This window comes from Mesoplodon mirus (assembly GCF_964341445.2).
Source record: "Mesoplodon mirus genome assembly, chromosome: 12".
NCBI classification, from domain to species: Eukaryota; Metazoa; Chordata; class Mammalia; order Artiodactyla; family Ziphiidae; genus Mesoplodon; species Mesoplodon mirus.
This window is the reverse complement of record NC_138988.1, coordinates 27,295,947-27,319,389: the sequence shown is the minus strand read 5'-3', so window position 1 is coordinate 27,319,389 and position 23,443 is coordinate 27,295,947. Positions and strand designations below refer to the sequence as shown.

The following is a 23,443-nucleotide window of genomic DNA, read 5'->3' as shown; positions in this document are numbered from 1 at the left end:
ATCAACTAAACTATACAACATCTGGAGATCCAGAGTAGTCTGTGCTGCTTGGGGGATTTCGGGTGTTTTTGAATGAGGAAAAATAATGGAACCGTTATTTACTGGAAAGGGAACTTGGATGTGTGTCTGGGGATAGACAGGGTGATGATAATGATGTCAAATCAGACGGATTTCATTTCTGCCTCTGGTATTCAGAAATAGATACTCCATGAGGGAAGGGATGAGATCTCCCATCCTTCCTGGTGTGCCAAGAACTTAGCACTGTGCCTGGCATACAGGAGAAGCCCAAACAATTTTTGTTGAGTGGATGTGTACTGTCCTCATTTTCTTCTTCTTTCTCAGGAAAGTCTACTTAGAAAGGTCAAATGCAGCGTTCCCACCTCAATCCTATATGCCATGGTGACAACCCAGGCAATGTGTAGGAAATCAAAATGCACATTTAATGTGTCATGCCCCTTTGTTGCTATCTAGTTAGATTTTAGGCAAGACAACTCATGGTTGGCAAATGGTACATGCTCAGTTCATATATACAGAGTGAATGATGTTGTGGAGGTCCTGCCCACATTGCTGGAAAGTCAAGAGATGCCTGCTACCTGTACTGAATACGCTGGCTCTAGAACTGTAGGTGCTTCTCTTTCTTCCAGCCAGCTATCCACCCATGCATACACTCAGATATTTAACAAATATGTATTAACTAAATATTTTGTGCCAGACACTTATGGGTATTGGGGATACAGAGACAAGAAGGACACTTTCCTCATGGAGCTAAACGAAAAAACTGGCAGCCATATTCTGTGCCATCTTTTGTTGGGTCTGGGACAGATGTGGGGAAGGTGAATAGAAGCTACAGTGACGTGGTCACCACTCCAGCTGACTTTGACAAACAATCGCCTTCTCCAAAACACTCCAAATTACGGCCAATTGTGAGAGTGGGAGCCCTCACCTCTCCCCGACTAAGTGCCCAGCGGGGAAGGGGTGCAGAAAACTGTCCAGACACCTATGCTCACCTTTTGACACAAGATTCAATCATGTCACTCGCCATCAGCTTTAGCCGTTGTTCCAGGTGCTTTCCAAACTCTTCTTCAGGCCAGTGCAAGTCCCGAATGAAGGTCTGAAGGGCATCAAGTTTCCAGAACAGATCTTCGGAAGTGCCTGATCCATTACTGGCAGGATAGAAATTTGGAAACAAGAGTCACCCACTGGCCTAGGGTTCTGCAAAAGCTGACACAAGAACAGTTGGGGGCTAGAAGGCTTAGGGCAAACAGTGGCTTCAACATACAAAACGACGCATGTTGGCGGTGGAGGTGGGGGTGATCTCCACCGGCAGATTTTGAGTTTTACCATACGTGACTTCATGGGCTTTGTTCGGCCAATTATTCCAGACCAGTGAGAAGTCTGAGGAAGGTGCTGCCCCATAACTAGAACAAGGTATGGTAAAAATCAGCCTTCTTTTAATAACCACATTAACACATGTGATGATTCAGATGAAGGCCACGAACCGGAGGGAGAAGTAGGTCTCAACGGATAATAACTACATGGAAACATGCAGTTATTAGAATTCAGGGTTTCATGCATTTCCCCGGCTGCCCTCTGGAGCGGAGACCTCTTGGATACTGCACAAGACTTTCATTTGTAAAAGGGCAGTGCTAACAAAGTGGTGAGCGAGGACCTGCTTTCTCTCTTGAAGAGCTGGAAGGAAATTGGGGTGACTCACGTCAAGCTGAGTCCACCTGGATACCTTGAATCCAAGATTTTCGTTCAGTTTGGTTGCCAGTCCAATTTGCACAGACCAGCCCGTTGCATAGGCAGCCTCAGGACAAGGTGGGTTGTGGGGGGAGGTGAGTGGACAAGGGATATTTGCAAAGCTTTAGGGCTCAAAACCTGAGCTCTTGTACCGTTGCACCATCTTACCCAGTCCTCTGTACAGATGGAGAAATTGGTCTTGATTCCTTTCTGTACAATGACGTCTAAGAAACTTTTACCTGGGGCATCGACGGAAAGCCCACGTACAGGAAATGCTCCACCTCTCACCCTCTTGCCCTTCCCTGGCTGGCTTTCTCTTTTGTAAGAATCCCATCGGCAGCTCTGTGGGGTGGCCACCTCCCACCCCCTTCCTCGCATACCACTAATGCTAACACGGCAATTTATAAAACGTCCAACATACCATGCATTACCACTTGTTCTGACATCGTCTATAGAAACAGATGAGAGTGGGTGTTTCTATTGTGACAGATGCCAGCTGCATTGAATTAATGCTTCAGAGAGAGAAATATAGCTAGTGCATAAAGGCATACACAGCTACTGCGGGGGGATGGGGGTAAGAGAAAACTCCCAACATGCCGGGAGGGAGCCCACGGCCTGGACCAACAGGGTAACGCTTTCAAGGACAGACCAGTCTGAGGTCAGTACGTAGATGTATCTGACATGAAGGAGCAGGTAACATGGAAACACGTCCTTAAAATGAAAGGTGGCAGAGGAGGAAACTGAAAATATGAAAAGATATAGAATCAGGCATTTCCTGGTGGGTGATTGAGAATCTATGCCTTCTTTTCAGATACGGTCGTAGGCACTGTTCAAAAGTGGGGGAATGCACTGTTTCTCCGTAAAGTTCAGCCTTCCCCCCATCCCATCCTATGCTTGGGAAAAGAAACCCCAACTTTGCCTAGTCGAAACCCCGTTTTGGAACTGCATGGTTGTATGTTTTAAATCATTAAGTACATATGAATGCAATAATTGGTATTTATTACAACAACATTTTGACACCCATCTGGTTTCAGAGTTTCAAGAAATTCTTCTAGGGTTTTTTTTTCTTTTTCTTTGAAGAGCTTATTATTAAGTTTTGACATGAGGAAAAGAATATTTTCTTTTTATTTTTAAGATAAACTGTTAATGTTAAGGCAATAGCACCAAGATTATTTTGATTGCTGAGCAGTTACCAAAATGTGTTCCCACTCATGCCTTAATTAATTAAATGGAGACCATTATCTGCTTTATTACAATGTCTTGATTCATATCTTTTCAAAAAACAATGTCACAGGGCATGCACAGAAGGAGGTAAGAGAAGCTTTTGGATATTTACTTTTTAATTTTTAACAGATACTACCTAATCTAACTTTTCATATAGTCATCTTAGCATGAATATGATTTATGGGGTTGTTTTAGAAGTTTTTTTTCCAGATACAAATTTTGGAGGTTTTTATTTGTCTTTAAAAGAAAATCAGACTGACCAGATGATTTCATTGTGAACTTGTGAGCAAATACGGGTTTTTAAAAATATTAGGTAGCTTTGGAGAAGTCAAGTAGAGCAGTCATTTTAAAGTTCTGTTCTCTACCTGGGTTACTGCAGAAATAAAAACGTGGAGGGCCATCTTGACAAATGTGATTTTGAGATTTCAAAACATCACTGCCAGTTTCAGATCATTTTTTATTCCTTTGATAATAACACTTCCCTTTGAAAATGTGCCAATTTATTCTTTCAAGAAAAAGCTTATCTGGCCTATAATTAGCTGTGGTCTAAGAAAAGGATCAAAGGAGGGTATAGAATTGCTAAACCTTCTTTCACGTATTAAATCATGCATGTGGTTCTAATTTAATTTCCCTGAGGTAGGATTTCGGGGTGCTGGATCTTCTACTTGAGAAGGAAAGAAGGAGAGAGGATTCATTTCCTAAGCTAGAAGAAATGGCTTCTCAACCTCCACCCTCCAAACTGCTGGCTTTAAAGGGGTGACCTGACCTCCAAGGAAAACAAACCCCATGCATTGCTGGCATTTGTATGGATGAGTGTAGAGAGTGGCCCTACACTGAGACCACAGATGATATGGCTACCCCCAAATTTAACTGCAGTGAATTCTCAAATTTAGACATCTTCTTGCTACCTAGATCTCAATGCTCCAAATTGTATTATGACCTTGGAATGTACCTTTACATAACGTTTATGTTACCAAGGTTTGATCCATTCAGAAATTTTCATTTAGCCCTGAACATGCTGTTACTATATCCTGCCATTTGCTGACACCAGAAATATGCTTTATGGTTTAAACAGTCTATAGGAATTTTTTATTAAGAAAAAAAAAAAGAAAAAAAAAGCCCAAACCAGTTTCTAGGTAGGTGTGCTTTCCTCTTTGATTTGGATCAAGCCAGAAATGACCGGCTGGCCCAGCAAAGAGGTTTCCTGGACTATTTTTGGATGATTGACTCCTAAAGTCATGTCACCTGCATTAAAAATAAAATAAAAAAATATATGGGAAGAAGCCTTTTGCAAAGGAATTCAGGAAGTGAAACACAGTCCTCAAACGTTCAGTGGGCGTAAGACAAATTGTTAGTGCTGTATATATAGCAAACGTCTTACAAACACGCTGCATGCCAGAAATAAACAATATTGTCTCTGTATGATCAGCAAAATATGTCTAATTATCCATCTCCATCTCTGTTATATAGGATGTATAGAAATAAACAATACATATCCATGCCAAGATCACTTAAATTTAAATTAGATCTAATGTGAACTGAATACACACTCAGCATCATATATAGCAGCCATCCATGACGGTGCCGAAAAAGTAGGCATTTGTGGGATGCCTAGAGGGATGTTAACTGGTAGATTTGGTACTTTGGGAAGGTTCACATTGGGTAGGTTCACATTGGGTAGATTACTGGTTAAACTCCTGTGGAAGAAACAGACAGAAAGAAAAAAATACCATCACAGTGACAATGCAGATGTGGCAGAAGCACACAACAATTGTAAATAAATTGGCTAAGTCCACAGCAAGACGACAACGAAAACTTAAGCGACACGTTTCAGAAAGCAGCTTACGGATGGGGAGCTGTGGTGTGGCTCAGTGTTCAGAGAGAAATGATAAAAGTTAATGGAAGAAAATTAACCACAGAGCGACTGAAAAGCGTGGACACTCATGGGCGCCTGTATACAATGATCATATTATTTCAATGCCTTTGTGAGGGGCCTTCAGTTTCCAAATCCATTGCCACAAGGGTCTAGACGTTGTCTCATACAAAGAACTTGAAGTTCATGGAATTCTTGGCACTGCTGTGGCTAGGGCTGCAGTGAAGTAGCTGGGGCTAACAGAAAGGGTGGAACACTTTCATTTTTTCTTTTATTTACTAATTAGTTTTGATGGAGGCACATTTCTTAAGTCAGAGAGTAGATACGAGGTGTAGCAGGAAATTTACCCAATTGAACATATATATAATGGTAACGGACAGAAATGGAATTCTTTCCAACCGCTACTTCTGAAGACAGGTGTATGTGCAATGGAGCATCAGAGTTGATGGAGAAGATGAAGGAATTGTATCAAAAAGAATGAATAGCTTTGCATAATTTTATAGAACACTTAAAGAAAATGGAAACATCCCCTCCCGAACTAAGTCCAAATAAAGTGGAGAAAGGTTCACACTCAAAAAAAGGAAAAGAATCCCAACTTCAGCTCATAGAGTGAATTCTTTGACCACAAGTGGATTTAAAATGTGGCCTTCTGTTACAAGTAATTACCCTTGAAAGTGAGATAGAGACTGTGAGAAAGGGTGACAAGGGCTTCTGGGGGGTGACAGTGATGTTCTGTTTCTTGATCTGTGGGATTGGTACATGGATGTGTTCATCTTGTGAATATTAATCAAGTTTTGTATTTTCTGTAAAAAGTTAAAATGCAAGTTAAAAATCATAAACAGTTAAAAATTGTGACCTCGCATCAGGTTTTGTTTTTTGAACAAAGATCAACTGATGTGATGAAAGAGAGATGGATGGCTTTATGGGTAAAGAGAGAAAATAAAGCAAAACAAAAACCTCAGAGAGCATCAGCCACATCCCTTTGGAGGGACTGTGTCATATACTGCTCAACCAGCTGGCACCTCGTGATTCTGTAGTGGCATTTCAAGGGTGTTCCATCCAGCCAAAGTCACTGGCACAGTGGAGCCCAGCCTAACTCTGCATCTGAGAGGAGCCTTCCTGTTTAAGTGGAGTTGACAGCATTTTGGCAAAGAAGTTGAGGTTTTCTTTTTGGATCTTGCAGAAGAGCAAGTTTTGCCAAAGCAGCTCTGCCCCGGGCAAGCTGTATTTGACTAACACAGCTCTTGCAAAGGCTGGAGCTGCCTCTGGGCTTGCTCAGGGTGGGGCAAGTCTCCGGATACACCCGAAATTTTGGACTCTAGAAATAGTCTGGACACCTGTCTCTCTCTAGAAATGAGCTACCCTTTCATGATGGGAACATAGCCTCGGCTGGTGGATGGAAAAACCTAGAATGCAAAATTGCCAACCTGGCATTCTCTTCCTTAAGGGAAACAGGTGTCTCACAGGTTCATCCTTTACACTTCACAGTTGGGGAAAGCCAATTACACTTCTCTACTTGGGAGGAAAGGGTGCTCTCGTGGGAACACTCAAGAGAAGATTAGCTATAGCTGACTATTAAGTGGAAGGGAAAATGGAACTTTTCCTTCCACGTTTCTCTGTTTAACTGGGGAATCTGCCTTTGAATTCAGTCCCTGGTGGTTCTCAGTCTTAAACACTGCTATGGAACAAAACCGTTGGCGATTTCCACTGAGACATGTGTAAGCCTATATAAGCAAATGTGATCATTAAATGATACACACACTGAATATTGATCAAGGAATTAGGAGATCTTTCGAGATGGCAGCCTGGAAAGTTAAAACATCAATTCTGAGTGAATTAAAAGTAGCTAGGAATGAATAACATACAAATGTATGCAAAAGCAACTTTAAACACATTAGCGGTTGGTGGGCACACAAATTAGAAATGAGCTTCGTTTTAAACATGAAAACTTAAAAAAATACTTATATTAATCAAAACATATTGTATTTGTAAAATATGATCTTTTGGCTGGATGGCTGCACTGCACTCATAGAAACATTTCCTTCCTGTGACATAGTATCATGATCTACTTTTAAAAGGCTGAAGAAACATGCTTGATATTTCTGCTCTTAGCAAAATAATATAGTGTATTACTAATGTTATTAATGATTCATTTGGCTATTAATAACTTTTATTAATAACCAGAGAGACAATTCCAAGCATTATATGTAAAAAGGGGGAATTTTCCTGTAGCACTCCTGGAACTGCTGATGGATATAACAAATTATTACTTTAGAGGGTCCTTTAGCAACTACCTAAAAACAAGTCCAGCATGCTTATCTGTGAAAATCATAAGTGGATATCTCTGGATAGTGTAAGAAGTGTAAATTGCAATCCTAACAACGGATACATGTTAAAAATTAGACTCATTCATTCTGGGGACTGCTGAAAAAGGGTCGCTCCCATTCATATCAAAGGACCCATCCCTGCAGCACTGGATTAAAAAATTCTCATCTGCTCTCTCTCTCACACGGATGAAAGGTACAAATGTGTGCATGTCTCATTATTTCTACGGATGGCAGAGTCATTCCTTCCAAGATTAATTCTAATTATGTTGGGTCTCTGTGCAGAGAGGATATGGTTGGGTCTTTTCTCCAAGTCTTCTGCTTCGGGTTTATGGATGGGGTTAGATTTAAGACACAGAATGCCTTCCACTTTATGAGACTTTTGTTGCATGAATACATGTGGTACATCTTGTCTTCTCTTGGTGCTCTGAACACTAAAACCTCTTTCCTGGCTTACTCTTAGGTCTAATCCCTACTTAGGGGTATGGGGCACTCTTTGATATCTTTCTAGAGTTTATTTTTTTGTTTGTTTTTTTTGGGGTTTTTTTTGCGGTATGCAGGCCTCTCACTGCTGTGGCCTCTCCCGTTGCGGAGCACAGGCTCCGGACGCGCAGGCTCAGCAGCCATGGCTCACGGGCCCAGCCGCTCCGCGGCATGTGGGATCTTCCCGGACCGGGGCACAAACCCGTGTCCCCTGCATCGGCAGGCGGACTCTCAACCACTGCGCCACCAGGGAAGCCCTCTAGAGTTTAGAGGGGTGTTTCTCAAGCTTTTATGTCCTACCACCACCAGATCCCCCAACTGCCGTCCCCATGAAACTTTAATACCACCAATATACTGTATATCTGCTTATGTACTGTATATAGACCTGTGCTTTATACATATACACAACAAGAGGAAGATGTTTTTTTGTTGCACACCCTCCTCTGCTGCCCCGTCCCCCCAAGAACCAATTTCCACCATCTTTGGGAGCTGTAAATCTCCTGTTCAGAATGCATGACCTAGTGAACAAAGTTCTAAACTTCACGGGATTTTAGAACCTCCCAACTATCTCTCCAACCTTCCAGCTTGTCTCCTTTATAATCCATGCTGGCCCAAACCAAACATTCACTGTTTCTACTGCCTACCCTACTTTCCCCCCAATTTTACTTTTGCTCATGTTCTTTCCCAACATCCCTACCCCTTCTGAAATACTCTCCAAGCTATTTCCTTTATGACTCCTCAGTGGAGGTTCATTCCCTTCTACCTGTGCTCTCATAACTCTTCCTTATGTTCTTTATACACTGGTAAATATTTGAAGTCATTTTTCTTGTGTGCATGTTGCACAGACCCAACCAGATTGAAATCCCCGATCAGGGGAATGTATCTTTTGCTTCCTTCTCCCCATAGTTTTCCTGTGGTACTCTTACAATTTTCAGCCTGTACGGGTTTCTTAATAAATGTCAGCTAATCAATAAATATTTATTTAACACCTGTCCCAGGCCTTGCTCTAGGTGTTAGGGAGGCAGTGCTGATTAAATGCATCTATGAAGTGAATACGGAAAATCACATTTCCTAGGATGTTAGTATTGGAAAGTCTTGGGTATTCAAAGTTCCTGTTTTACAAAGGAGGATACTGAGGCTCAGGAAGGTCATCTGACTTGCCCAAGGTCACTCAGCAAATTACTGGCAGAGTTAAGAATTCTGACTACTTGTCTAATACTTGTCTATTTCATACCAGACCACCCACGTATTGCTAAGGTATCCTTGGTCTGACATTTTATTATCATTAAGCTATTGACAGCTTTGACAATCTGGGAAAAGATGTTGTTTCGAAAATACTTTTCACATGTCTGTCTCAGGCAGAGAGAGAGAAAGTGCACTTTGAGAAATGAGAAACCCAAGGTTTTCAGTGTACATATATCAAGAAGCAGTGTTTAGTTCTATAATTCAGAATCATCCTGACCTGAAATGGGCAACAGTGAAGCGTGGATTCCTTGTGCCTGGAAGTGTTTAAGTAGAGACTCAGAGACAACCTGTCAAGGAAAGAGTAGTGCAGAGGGGTTTCTAGACTTGGCAAGCTCTGGATTAGATGCTTTCTAAGTTTTCTTCCACATAGAAGGTCAGGATGACTAGACGAGCAACAAACCAACTCTAAAGTGCCGGTAGAAGTGTGGTCCGTCTGTTAGGTAGGACCAAAACCTCATATTCAGGGCTGCTGGGAGGGTTCTGAACAAACTGCCCAGCTGTGGGTGGTGGCGCTATGACGTGTCCTCATGGACCCCCAGAGAAGGCCATGGGGTCCAGCCTGGGCTTGCCCTCGAGAGGCTATCTTCAGCTGTGGTTAGAAGCTATGGGATGACATTTTCCACCAATGCCTAGAGATTCAAATCAGGACCATCATGATCTGGCTTAATGGAAACAGAGATGCAGCTTCCCTTTTCTCTCCTCAGAGATGGAAGGCCACCCTTCTAGAGAAATAAGCAATAAGGACTCACATTTTACCCTTTCTATCAAATGACTTCAGTTGTATCAAACCGAAATGATGATGATATCTCTAGTTTCTTTCATAGGACCATATTTTGAAAAAAGAAAATCTGAACAATAAAGAATATTTAAAATCTGCTTTTAGCTACTTCGATATATTGGTAGCATTTCCTTGTCAGAGTTCTGTTTTTCTTTAACATTTGAAATATTTTGTTAACTCTTGAACAACACAGGGCTTAGGGGCACTGACCCCTGCGCAATTAAAAATTCACATATAACTTTATATTTATCCCTTGTATCTGTGGTTCCTCCTTATCTTCAGTTCTGTATCTGTGGATTCAACCAATCTCTGACCATGTAGGACTGTCATTATTTACTACTGAAAAAAATCCACATATAAGTGGACCTGTGCCATTCAAACCAGTGTTGTTCAAGGGTCAACTGTACTAGTTTTTCTTGAAGTAAGCTTTGCAATGCATTTCTCAGTCATTTTACCTATAATCAGGTACCTATAATCATGACTTTTGAAAAGTAGAAGAACACAGCTATTCAAATATAAGAATTGTTTGAGAGAAGGGCTGTTGGGGGCACGTGTGTGTGCGTGTGTATGTACACTGTGGGATCATGTGTCAAAATTACAGAAGATTGAGCAAACAATCTATTTATCTAAGCTTATTTTTGAGTGAACTTGGTGAAAAATATCCCCAAAAGATTATTCTTTACTTGGAAAAAAAAAAAAAAAGAACCTCTGCTTCTTTATCAACCCTCTATCTAGTGGTCAGATAGAAGCTCATACTTTCTCTTGGCATAGTAAGAAGTAGAGAGATTTGTTCCTTCCTATCACATAAGTGTGTTCTCAATTTTTTCATACCCTTAATTTTGTGCTGGCCATTCTGCAAATCTGTCCCATGGCATCCACATTCTGTTTTCAAATCAGCTAACAAAATGTAGGTGATTTCAAACAATTTTAATTTAGCTTATGTTTTACTTGTCATTTTCCAATACCTCCACCTGCTCTGAAAAGCATGTACTCCTTAGTATGAATTAAACAAACCACAGTCATATTCACGAGCCTACAGTACAGTTTTGGACAGCCAAAAGCTACTTAAGAAACAAAACACATCCCTATAAAATATTCTCAGGTTGTTAGTCACAAATGATCAATCCTTTGATAATTTTCTGATCTTTAAATTACTGATCCGAGAGTTCACACTTTATTTTCTTTTCACCCCTTAAAAAAACCCTGAGAAAACATTCCCAGACTAAGACTTCCAATTGTGAAAATGATTTCAAGTCTACCTTTACTTCTGACTGATCAAGTATACGTTATGGTTCAGAAGGCACAGCAGTCATTAGCTTGGTTTCTAAAGAATTTAACAGGTTATAAAATGACTTCAGTGACATTATCACAGAGCTTCATGACAATTCTCAGACACTGAGTAGAGCCGTTTTTAAAAATTAGTTTTACAGATGAGAAGACAGTTAGAGGGGTTTAAGCCCTTGCCTTCTGGCTAGAAACTGGAGAACAAGGTCCCTACCTCTAGGGCTCCTTAAGAAACAGGGAAGGATACCCATCATTTCCTCCTGCGTGTGTTGGGGGTAGTAGCCTCCACATTTAAACCCAAGTAAGTAAATGCTACTTCAAGACCACTGCTACTTGCAAAATGTGAATATTACTCATTTTAACCTTTTCCTTTTTCACAGCTGTTCTGCACAGGACAACTGCCTTGATTCGAGTGAGCATTTAAAAAAAATACAATCACTCATTCATGCTTTATCATCAAGGGTCCCGGTTCTATTCTCATGAGCTGAAAGTCAGCAGGGCTATATTAAGAGACTGTTATAAACCTGAGAATTACAAGCTAAAATTTAGATATCTCGGTACTTACAAATGAAGAGCTACTGCCTATTAACCTGCTCAGTAGGGCAAGTCAAGAAACTTCTCTTGTGGCTCAGATGTGGAAAGGGGGATGGACTGAAAAAGCTATTTTGCTTTGATTTCTTTATGAGACAGAATTTTATTCAGTGTAATATTAGAAGGAGGGTCTCAATTCAGAAAACTGCTTAAAGACAGGGCACAAGTTAAGGCTTCCAAATTGAGAAAAGTCTTTTGAATATTTGTTCTGGAAGTGCCTGGCAGTGTGCTGTGCATACCCCCCTTTGCTCCACGCTGGTTGCCACATTCCACAGATGTAAAGAACCAGAAAGAACAAAATGCCTTTCCTCCAGGAAAAAGGGAATCTAACAGAGCAAAGCTACTATCAGGCTTTATTGGAGATTTTCAAACCATACCAGAAAATTCTCTCCGCCTAGGAGTTCTCCACTTCTCCAGAAAGGGGAGTCTGAGACTGACCCTCTGGCAGCCTTGAGTGACAGCCCTCCTCCTTGCTGGGGAATGGAGGTGGCACCAAATCTGCCACACATTTCAGATAGGACCTATTTGCCAAGCAATTATGGAAATTGCCAAATTCACAACCTATAGGATTTCCTGTAATTGGTCCTACAGGATAGATATCCCATTAAAAAAAAAAAAAGTAGTGTGGTCAAATACATTTAGGAAACTCTGGATTAAGCACAGTCAAACAAGCTTCTGTATGACTATATTCTTCGAGTTTTGAAATATGCTGGTGTACTTTGAGGCTCTCCAGGAGACAAGGGCGTGGGGTAGACGAGTGGATACGTAGAGCTTCCTAAATATATCTGGCCACAGAGTCCTTTTCTTGAGGAGAGTCTCAAAAGCCTAGACCAGGAAATGACAAACTCTGGCCCACAGGCCAGCTTCCTGTTTTTGTAAATAAAGTTTTAGGGGAACACAGCCACGCTTGTTCATTTACCTATCGTCTATTGCGGCTTTTGTGCTACACGGTAGAGTTGAGACTTGACAGAGACCATGTGGCTTGAAAAGTCTAAATATTTACTATCTGGCCTTTTACAGAAAAAGTTTGCTGACCCCTTGCCTAGACCCCTATGGAACACACTTTGGGAAACATCAATACCTAGGGATAAAACCACTGGAGTAAGATACACAGTACAAATATCACAGCCAGGCTTATATCCTGTATTGCTTATTTATCTTGTGCAATAAACCAAAGATTCCATTTCATAAAACACTTCCCCATCTCTTCCCCCCTCCCCTCCTTGGACAAAGAGGCTATGAGCATCATAGCTGGGAGTATGGTGTTTGCTGTCTATCCATGTGAACAACGAAAACCATAAGACACCATTAATCCATTTCTGTATGACTCTGCAGCCATTTGCACCCAAACTCCGATGGTATCAAAAGAGGTTTCCTTACTTGACTGGTTCCCATGACTCCCGCTCAAAGCCCCTGTGAATGGATTGTGCAATTGAGGACTCCATCAAATCCACATATCTAACCACAAGTGGGGCAAACAGGTCTTGCAGGTGTTTGTGAAATTTTCCATTGCACAAATTATCTAGAACAGATAAGCAAAAGCTCGGTAAGAATCCACAGTTGCTCCATCAGCATGCAACGTACACATAGAGAGGACTGTCTTCTACATTAAATGTACCGCTTCTAAAAAAAAAAAGCCAGAAGGAAGAAGGAGGAGGAAGAGGAAGAGGAGAAGAAGAAGAAAAGAAAAAAGTACATGAGCGGCGTCATGCTTCAATCTGTGTGGAAGGAAAATGGAATTTAAAAACCTTTTACCCATTTGTCACTTCTAAAAAGGGAAAATAATAATGCCCCCTTAAAGAACAACAAAAGCAACAATTGATACTTTTTCCTTTTTTTTTTTAGGTTTTCTTTGCACCTGTTCCCTTTCTTCCCCGTACGTTACCAGGAAGAAAGAACATTCTGTACCCCTCTCTTCTGTCATCACTCTCCCTGGGGAGGAAGGTCTATTTTATAGCTATGTGTTGCTGTAAGATACTTGGAAATGCTTGGGGTGTTACTTAGCAAGAAATTGTCTTTCATCTAGGAAGCATCTTTTGATAAAAATTCAAAATGTGTAGAGGTCAATTTAGCTTGTTCAAGAGCAAATAAAACCCACAGGCACGGGCACCACTTTCTCACTGCTCTTCGGTTCTTCTGCCTAGTCAACAGAGGGCTTCCCTGCAACAGGACGCTTGTTGGAAGAAAGGGAATTTCATCAGCTGTAAGGTTTTTTTCTTTTTTCTTTTTTTTTTTAAAGTAATCATAAAACTATGAAGAGCTGTGTCCAACCTGTAGTCTGCCTGGGATAAAGATGTTTCAGGAATCTGTTAACTGCACACTACTTAGGGAAGTCAGACAGTCAAAGATGATACATACAATCGGTCCGGAGGAAATCATTCAGCAGCTGGAACAGTGGAAAACTGTCCCATGTGTCTGGGGGCTGCACCTCTAGCGCTGCATCCATGTCCACTGCAAAGAGTGACAGGAACGTCTCGGCGTGTTCCACCATCAAGTCCGACCACCACGCAAAGGCCTTTGAAATGTGGCAGAGAAACAACAGAAAAGAGGCGGTGAGCTTGTCTCCGACCTAAGATGTGAAGTTAAGGCCTGGCTGTTCAAGATTCATTGTGCATCCAGCAGGGTTTGGTAACTTTATTGTAAAGAGAACAGCTTTTTTGGATAGAGTTGGGCCTCTATGTGTCCCAAGGCAATGCTCTTCATGATTCCAAGCCTGCCTTAGAAAGTCTTTACTCTGACCTACCGGTCAGAGGATGTAGCTGTAGAAGTGACAGGTGTGGAACTTCTGTTCAATTTACAATAACTCAGTACGTTTTGAGTCATGCTCTTTATCACTCTTGTTGGCTAGTTCTTGCTCTAAAATATTAGAATTTGGGAGTTTCTTCACTGTGTTTATGGGTTTTCTGCTGGTCTAACTTGAAAATAGGCAATTATCATTTACTTATATCTACGCATCTGGGGCTTAATTGTCTGTGGTCTCATACAAGCTCAGCAACTCGTGTTTCCCTACACATTGGAAATGTTACTCCTATTTCATACCAAGGCGAAGGAAACCATTGTTGCAATTGTCACAAAACTTTTGAGTCGAAATCTCTTTAAGCAGGGAGCCTCCGGTTTTGCATCCTGTCCGTAGGAAAAATCAGGCTTTAAGCTAGGAGACACTCAGTAAGAGTAGAACTTACTTTTCTGAGGGCTGGACATGTATGTACATTGAAAACCAAAAATATCAGTGAAGTAACTCACTTTCATGCACATGGGTCCTTGGAAATCATTGTGCAGGGTCTCAGAGGTGACATTCACATCAGATGGGCCAGATGTGAATGCAATTCAAAGGCATGCATGCATGTTGACTAATCATTTCTGGCAGGGGGCATGCAGAATGAGTGGCAGTGTCAGAGGCCCCCCCACAATCTTTTTTTCTTTTGCTGATTTCAAAGAGAGCAGAAAAACAAAAACAAATTGCCAGCCCCTTCTATTCCCCCACCTCCCCACCCAGTGCTGTAAAGTATTTATTTACATGGGAAACACTTTCCGGAGCATTCACCAAAAAAAAGATGAGAAGGCATTTGGAAACATGAAAGATGATTATGGAAATAATTCCATAAATGAAAGAGTTTGTTCAATGGCCAAGCTCTTCTGTGATCTATTAGTTATTTGGGGATATTCTAACAGCCACAAGGAGGCAGAATAGGGGTCCACCTCTTTTCTTTCATGAGATTTCATTTTACTTACTTCTCCTTTATCAACATGTGGCTGGTTTGCAAATTAAATGGAAAAAATCAAGTCATGGACCATTCTGCAAGGTCAGCTTGGCTGGAAATAGACACCTGCTGTTTCCATTACAATTGACAGTAAAACCTCACTGATTCACAGTAATGGGAGAGGAGAGATTCAGCAAAAAATCCTAAATTACTGGGCTTTCTAAAAGAGAACTATCCTTTTGCTGCTTTCTGTATGCAGTCTGTACCAGGGCACCCAAGTAAAAGGTACTGATTATCATATAAATGTATCATAAATGTAGAAGTACTTTTTTAAAAAAAAAAACTTCTAATAACTGTAGATAAATTGACCTATAAATTGAAGTCAAAGAGAGGGAAGCTTTAATTTTATAGATCCTGGGGTGAAACTTGGAAGACGAGCCTTTAGAATTTCTAGAGAAAGTTGAGACCATGTCAAATATTTTACTTAGGAGAAATTAAAAGAGCCACATCTACAATTGAATTGTCACAAATTAAGAGTAGTTGGGTCTGAATCGATGAGGTTTTATTGTAGTTTTATCACCTGGGGATGGGAGCCCTGGGTTTTGGGGCTTGTTCCACTGACTACGTGGCTAAATCCAGCAGAGGAAGAAACCCCCAACCCCACCCGCAGAGCTCTCCTAGCCATCTGCTTACTAGGCAAGGATCTTCTAAATATTGAAACTTGCTGGAGTCCCACTCCTGCCACCCAACCCTATGTGGAGGGCTGACTCTCATCATCCCTGATGCAGGATATTTGTAAAACTCACAAAGGCACACCAAATATTGGCTGGTACTTATTCTTTAGTTATTTATTTCACTTTGCATCTTCAGGGTGAGTCCAAGAAAATAGTTACTAGAGAGACTGAATTGCCTTCCCAGACACAATTTTGCTCTAGGATGACAAGAAAAAAAAAACAAACCAAAAAATGAGACAAAACAAAAAACAAATCCTAAATGCCTGTAATTAAAAATTTCTCAGCCTAACCTCATACCTGGTTCTTACCAGCTTTATTGAAAAGCTGCAAACCAGAGGCCATAAGAAGCACCTATGTCTACTATCTACAGAAAATTTAGTCCCTTGTTAGAATCTGATAATGTATTGAGAAGTTATCTACAGTTGTCACATTAATAATCATATAAATAGGTAGCCCTACAAAGAACAATGACTACTGTGATATGAATTATCACCATGGAAGTCTGGCAGAGGAACATAGGATTCTAGTGAAGGAAGAGAATTTAAATAGGGGGCGTTGTCAGAGAAGTGAAGTCCAAATTTATTTTTCTACACCCAAGGTATTTCTTTCAGAACCTCATAATCAAACCTGACTCGCTGAGAACGAGAAAAAGATTCAGGCAAGGGCAGTAATCACCAAAAAGCCGTATCATAATTTTCATCAAACGAACAGAGTCTGTGTATCTAGGGTGGGCAAGGCAAAGGTTTAAAATAAAACAACAACAATTATATTTATTTATCTTATACTTGCTCATACAGGTGAATGCTATTTTTGTACATGAGCTAACTCAATGTCTGTGGGTGTCTAAAGTCTTCAGAAATCTTTTCCAAAGACAAGAAGGAGTTGTACTTTGGCTTCTATATACTTACCCAGTGCTTTTCATTATGAAAAGGCAAAGATGTATGCTTTAGGAGTATAGTCAGCCACACTGAACACACTCTATATTTTGTACACAAACTACATGTATATATGTACCCCTCTGTGTACCACAATACATATATACATACACATACGTATACACAGAGAGAGAGAGAGATTGGGCAAGTGAAGCAACAGTGCATGAAGGCGTAGTTCCTGCATGTGTGCAGGTGTGTGCGCACATAATTTAGGCTCTGAGAGCAGAATTAGGCTGTCATTTAGAGATACGAGTGACAACTTCTACCGTACTGCACGTGTGTATACATGACATAGTCTTACCTGGGGGGGATTTTTTTTCTCCTGAAACAGTCAATTACTTTATATTGGAATTCAAAATAGTTTTAAGGTTTATTGATTTTTTGGGGGGGAGGCAATTCTACTTATCACTTTTATTTGTGTGGTGGTGTCACCAAACAGCATGACCACACAGCCAAGATCCATGCTGAGGATTTAGTGATTTTCTAGAGTTTATCGAGCAGCCAGAGAAGATGGCAGTGAGTACTGGCCAGTAGAAAAAAAATTTCATCTTTCATCCTTTTGGCAGCAAAACCTCATCCTCAGCGTGCCAGGGCAAATTCTACTTCCTTGTTTACAGCCCAGAGGCTCTTGACCAGGCTTTACCATGAAATCAACTGGGCAGTTTAAAAAATTACCAGTACTCGGCCCCTCCCTATGAGATTCCAATTAATTGAGCTGGGGTGAGACCTGGGCATCAGCAATTTTTAAAAGCTTCTGAGGTGGTTGAAATCTGTACGTGAGCATTGAGAATAGGTGGTGATGGCTTTCTGGCCCACTCTATCGTTCAAACCCCGCCTCCTTCCAGCATATTCTGTCTGTGTCATTCATTTGGTACATTCCACATAGGTTTTGTCCTTTTTATGATTACATATGCATATATTTTGCTTCCTTAGTGACGTATTCCTAATAATACAATAGCCAAGCTTTGTGGAGTGCTTACTCTGTGTCAGGCATAATACTAGACGCATTACTATTGGCCTTCCATCCCAATGATTATCTGAGGTCCATTCTATGACTATCTCCAATTTACAGCATAAGAGAGGTTAAGTAACTAGGCTGAGATCACAAAGCAAGAAAGCAGCAAAGCTGGACTTCAAACTCAACCTCAGAGCCTGAACTCCTGGCCACTCTGCATACTATCACCTGAAGGTCAAGACTGCCTGATGCCTCCTTGTCCATCAAAAGAGCACTGAGGTAGCTGCCTCAGTGCTTAGCAGACAAGTAGTTTTTGATTGATTGAGTAATGAGGTTTTGTGACTGGGTGAAATGACGAATTCAGGAAATAATCCTGTACATTGATCTAAAAGCAAACTGGGTCTCCAAATTCTAAAGTATGCTGAAGTTTTCATTCTAACTTCTTCTTTTACAGTTATACATATACTTATTTCTATTCTTTTTCAGATTCTTTTCCCATATAGGACATTCCTAACTTCTAAAGTTAATAAACAAGAAAAGAATTGAATTGATTTCTACTCTATTTATGAATGGCTTTTGAATATGTAAGATTAAAATATTTTTGTGATGATGGTTATGAGGGCAGTTTAAGATGGTGATTAGCACATAGTGAAAAAGGGCTTTCTGGAAAAGTGAAAAACAAAATGTCTTCTTTGGATTATCAACTTTTCTTTGGTACCCCTTGTGAGTAATGTGGGAAAATATCCTCCTTTCTCAGACTGCAGCAGCCTCAGAAAATCACTTGATTGAATCAAACATATATGTCCATGTTCTTCTTCTATCATTCACTTAAAGAACAACTGTAAGTGAGGAAAACCATCTTCTTTGTATCCATGTCTTCGATAATTTGGTCTGACATCTTGGGAAAAGCCTCAATACCCACAGCAGGGGAGGAATGGCCAGACCCCTCTAGGCCTCTGGAGATGATTTTGTGGACACCCGGAAAGAACACACTTACCATCACTTGAACCCCAGATGCCCCTAATCTGAAAAGCACGTTGCACAGGATAGAACAGAAAAACATTCTAGCCCAGCTTAATTTTATGTCTGAAGGTGAGTCCTAAGTTTTTACGTTTAGTGTGTTGATTTAGCCCCTCTTCTCACTCTCGGCTGTGCATTTGCTGGGTGCTGAAGGAGTTAGTTGTACCTGCCTCAAGGGGTCTCCACCCCATTCCAGAGAGGGTTTGGGGGGAAATCACGATTCTCTGGCACTCTCTCTCTATATAAATACTGTATATATGGTTCACATACAGACAGCTGTAGAGGAAGATTAGTGTCACTCTGGCTAGCTACCACTGGTGACTACGCTCGGTACTCATCTGCTGACGTAAAGGTTAAGTACAGACGGACATAGGTACTACGACAGGCTAAGGGGACAGAATCAAGGCAGGTAGGAGGTGTGTGTTGGGATGGAACTTCAGTGGTTTTTAAGTGTATCAATTGCTTCATGCACGCACAAGGTAATCTCCCACATCTACCCTGCCGTGGAGGGCCACCCATTGCACAAGCAGTCCACTGGCAATTGCCATTACATTCCTTGGGTCGGTGTTAGGAAGCAGGGGCACTGGGGAAAGTCCCATTAGAAGACATGGTACTGGAAGGGCATGCACAGACTATGACAGCAGCTGGCTGACTCATTCGTTTTGGTCACATACCTCTTTCCCCTGCCACGATCAGCCAAGATTGAATGGAAAAACAGGGAGGAAATTTAAATATGCAATCAGGCATTAGTTGGGATGACTGGCTTTATGGTGTATTATATATTATTTAACTATGCTGTCGATTTTCATTTAGTCATGGGAATGATCATTTTAGGTGCTTCTGACATTACTTTTATTGATGCCCCCTTTTTCTCCCCCTTTGCTGTAGATGTGCTTGGAGGGGAAGAGTGAGCATGAGTACAGTTTTCAAAAAGGCTGTTTTAAGAGAGATGATTTTAAATCTCAGTTTTGAAACAAGCAGTGATATAACAGTTTGATCATAATGAAATCTTGGAAGCTTTTCTTGGAAGGGTTGGGTTGTTTAAGTCCTTACAGGTTTGGGATTTAGTTAGCCTTGAAATCCCTCAGTTTATAAATATTATCAAAATAATCATTTTGACAGTGGTTTGTAAAAAAAAAAAAAAGTAAGCTGTATTTATTTAGATGTATGTTGGAGAATCGACAAGTTGAACAACACAGAATAATTTGTTTCTGTCACTGCCTTTAGCAACCCAGGTCATCTGAGATGAATAAATGAAGACTCTAGGGTGAGTGGACTAAGTTACGGAGATAAATTCAAAAAGACGGTTCTCGATCCACACACCAAATAAAATAAATCGAAACAACAGTGGTAGCAACAGAAACAACCACAAAAGACCAAAAAGTATTTCCTGTGTTCCTGGCAATAACCATGTGCTGCTTGATAATTATCTTGAAGATATACTCACCTCTTTGGCTTGTTGCTAGAAACATCTGAAAACTCAAGATGAAACGTGTATCACGCAACCACTTTTCAGTTGCTTTAAACAACCTCCAAAGACTCCTCCTGCAAAACTGTCACTTTCATTCTCTTTACAAGGCCAGTTAAAAGAAATGGGTGTTAAGGCATCTTATTTACAAAGTTGCTGGTAGAATCAGTTCTGCAACATCATCTAAGGAACAAGAGGCTTTGCCCATGATGCCCGCTTACCTCTGCATGGTGTTCCTCGTTTTGCTGAAGAACTTCAATGACTAGTTCAGCAAGACGTATTGTGTCTTCCAGCTTTTTGGCAGGAGTGATTAACCGGCCTACATTTTCTGTAGTACAAGAATTTGTGTTAAAATTCAGCGAAAGCGGCAGGCTAGTTTTGTGGCCATTAGAACTAGTGGATAAGAAATTTCAAAGAGTTACCGATTGTTTTGAAAGTTTCATGCAAATGTAAAGTGCCACATAATCAGTAGTGAGCAAACCATAAAGCCATTTTATTATCATTATCACCATCATTATTATAATACATATTAAGAAAAAGCAGTGCTCCAGCTTCCAATTTGCTTATTAAGCTATATTAAGACTATGACAGCCCATTTCAAATTTGGCGACATTTTGTACACATGTTCTTTAAAGACAGCATAAATGGACTATCTTATATCCCTCTCTAGACAGTGCTCATGCTTCCTGAGGTGAGAAGGTGTAACAGAAGCTTAGTCTTAATTGCTGCCACGTTTGTCCCTTAACAGTTGATACTACAGCATTGTTTTTCACTCTAGGTCTGCACGTTTAACAGGTATCGGAAAAAAGCAGATTCAAAGGTCTAGCTGTTTTAAATTGTCCAGGGAGGAGATTGAGAATTAACGGACTTTCTTGGGCCATTAGGTAGAAGGCAGGATAGAATTTTTAAAAGAGTGTTGGGTGTAGATTATTGGATGAAGTGGTTTGAACCACTGGTTGGTACAACTGAAATTTTATCAGTTAGGTGGCAACAATGTACTCCATCTTTTTCTTTTAGTTTCTACTGTGTTGAAAGGGCTTTGATCACACTCAAGAACAAACTGAACCCTGATTTCTGTTGTATCCTTTATAGAGCTAAATTCATGAATGTTTGCCAATGTTATTATGTTACCAAAAATTACATTTTTTTTTCCTGTGGGGGAAAAGAGTAATATTTGAAACATAAAGGTTTTCTTAGCCAATGAAATGGCTTGAATTCAACCAGTCTAAACTCACAGGGGAGCTTGTAGTTCATGCTCAGACCCCTTCAAACCTTGATGCCTGAGTCATTTAGAGCCCATGGGTGTAACGGCAATAAGGATCCTTGAGCACGATTCCACAAGGAGGATATATATGTGCACAAAAGGACTGCTGAAACTTCTTTTAATCTCTTTATCTGAAGCAGGTGTGTTTTGGCTTCAGGATTTTTCTGGCTAAAGAAGGTTACTCAATACTTCACAGGAAGGGTTGGTTTGTTGTTGCTGGTTTGGTTTTGCGTGGTGTGGAGTGGGAAACAAAATCGTAGGGATTGTTAATTAAAAAAACAAACAAGCAGCTCCTCATAATTTTTTCCTTGTGCATTTGTTAAAGAGGCGATGAACATGTCAGATGATTAGTAATCTACGATTTAGCAACGAAAAAGAAAACTTCTGTGAAACACTGTGCAAATGGAGTGGTCCAGCCAATGGGACCTAAGAGTGATGGACCTAAGAGTAAGGTTATTGAGGTGTTGAAAGTTTCTCTCCAACAGAGCCTGATGACTGGTGTGACACTGGGCTTTGTGGACTCAGGCCAATGGAATGCTCCATTGTTTCTGCCAGGCTCAGCTGGAAATGTGGCTGCATATAAGGTTAGGACATGAAGGTGGAAGCTGTGGGGAAATAAATATGCAGATTAGGCAGAGAACCTCCAACACTCAGAGTAAGGAAATGTGCAGAGTTTAAGGGCTGACAGCTCATTGCCTGGTCCGGAGCAATAAATATTTGGAGAAAGAATGAGTGACAAGATTGATTATTGTGCTTTGGGGGCACCTGGTCTGTTTATAATTTCATAAGTGGACTATCATAATTCTGTTAGTAGACTTTCAGGCATTTCTACAAACATACTGTGTATATATGTTGGGGTAATATGTGTAGAGTGAGGTATTTGCATTTTGATAGTAAATATGCAAAGGCTACTTTTTTTTTGTTAGTTGATATTCACATTTACACATCAATTTGCAAATTCCTCATCCTATGCTTATTACCCATTTGACACATACACCCACATACACACATCACACACTTACATACATCTTCTAGGAAGCAGACAAGCCTGCATGTTAATACAAATCTGCAGAAAATCCCACTTGGGGCACATCTTTGAAATCTCTTACTTTCAAAATAGAGAACATTGTCCTTTCAGGTGGAACACTCACCAAATCTAGGGGAATTCTATCTGTCCATGACATATGATGTAGAAATGGAAATCACATCAATATTTTTATGTACTTTTATTTAGAAGCTGTGAATGATTTTTGTGTTTGGAGAAATCCAAGATGCATAAACTAGGATCACCTGAAGATTTGTTTTAATACGCAGTGCTCTTAGATTGACTACCATATATATCAATAGATACACATAAAGTGTACATGCGCACGCAGTCTTTCTGTGAGTGTGTACACATGCACGCAGATATGTGTATGCCTGATGTATATATACAGACAGTATGTTTAATAAAACCTTTTGCCATTTTGCTTTAACATGCAACCATTTACAGTCAGCAGGTTAAGTATCCTTGAACCTAGAACGCTTGATCTTCCAGTGAACCCATGTAGCCAGACTTTCATTTATTATTAATTAGCTGCAATTCCATTATCTGCAGATCAAGCTACTTTATTGCAACACAACTGTAATTTCCTCTTCACCTGCATTGCTAACTCACTAGCTAGTAAAAATGGTACAAAAACCAACTTCTTTAAGATGTTGTCTTTAAAGAAAATATTGTGCAAAATCCTCTAGTCACTCCTCCCTCCCCTGCAACAGAGGTCAAGGAGAAATTTGTGCTTAGAAACGATTTTTTTTGGTCACATCTGCTGTCTGCAATAT

The 23,443-nt window shown here is 40.5% G+C and overlaps 1 protein-coding gene across 11 annotated transcripts in view; it reads right to left on the bottom strand.

Annotated features, from left to right (window-relative positions):
- CADPS (calcium dependent secretion activator) overlaps nucleotides 1–23,443 on the bottom strand; it is a 485,320-nt gene that overhangs the window by 80,720 nt on the left and 381,157 nt on the right. For 4 of the 11 annotated variants that reach the window (XM_082638328.1, XM_082638325.1, XM_082638327.1 and 1 more), the window contains 6 exons: nucleotides 20,580–20,686; nucleotides 15,278–15,298; nucleotides 13,904–14,060; nucleotides 12,926–13,067; nucleotides 4,518–4,664; nucleotides 1,008–1,163 (listed from right to left, as the gene is read on the bottom strand). In XM_082638328.1, the coding sequence (XP_082494454.1) occupies nucleotides 1,008–1,163; nucleotides 4,518–4,664; nucleotides 12,926–13,067; nucleotides 13,904–14,060; nucleotides 15,278–15,298; nucleotides 20,580–20,686 (730 nt within the window). Of the gene's footprint in view, nucleotides 1–1,007; nucleotides 1,164–4,517; nucleotides 4,665–12,925; nucleotides 13,068–13,903; nucleotides 14,061–15,277; nucleotides 15,299–19,564; nucleotides 19,574–20,579; nucleotides 20,687–23,443 lie in introns of all 11 variants that reach the window. The other 7 variants (XM_082638329.1, XM_082638322.1, XM_082638323.1 and 4 more) reach the window with 4 other exon arrangements.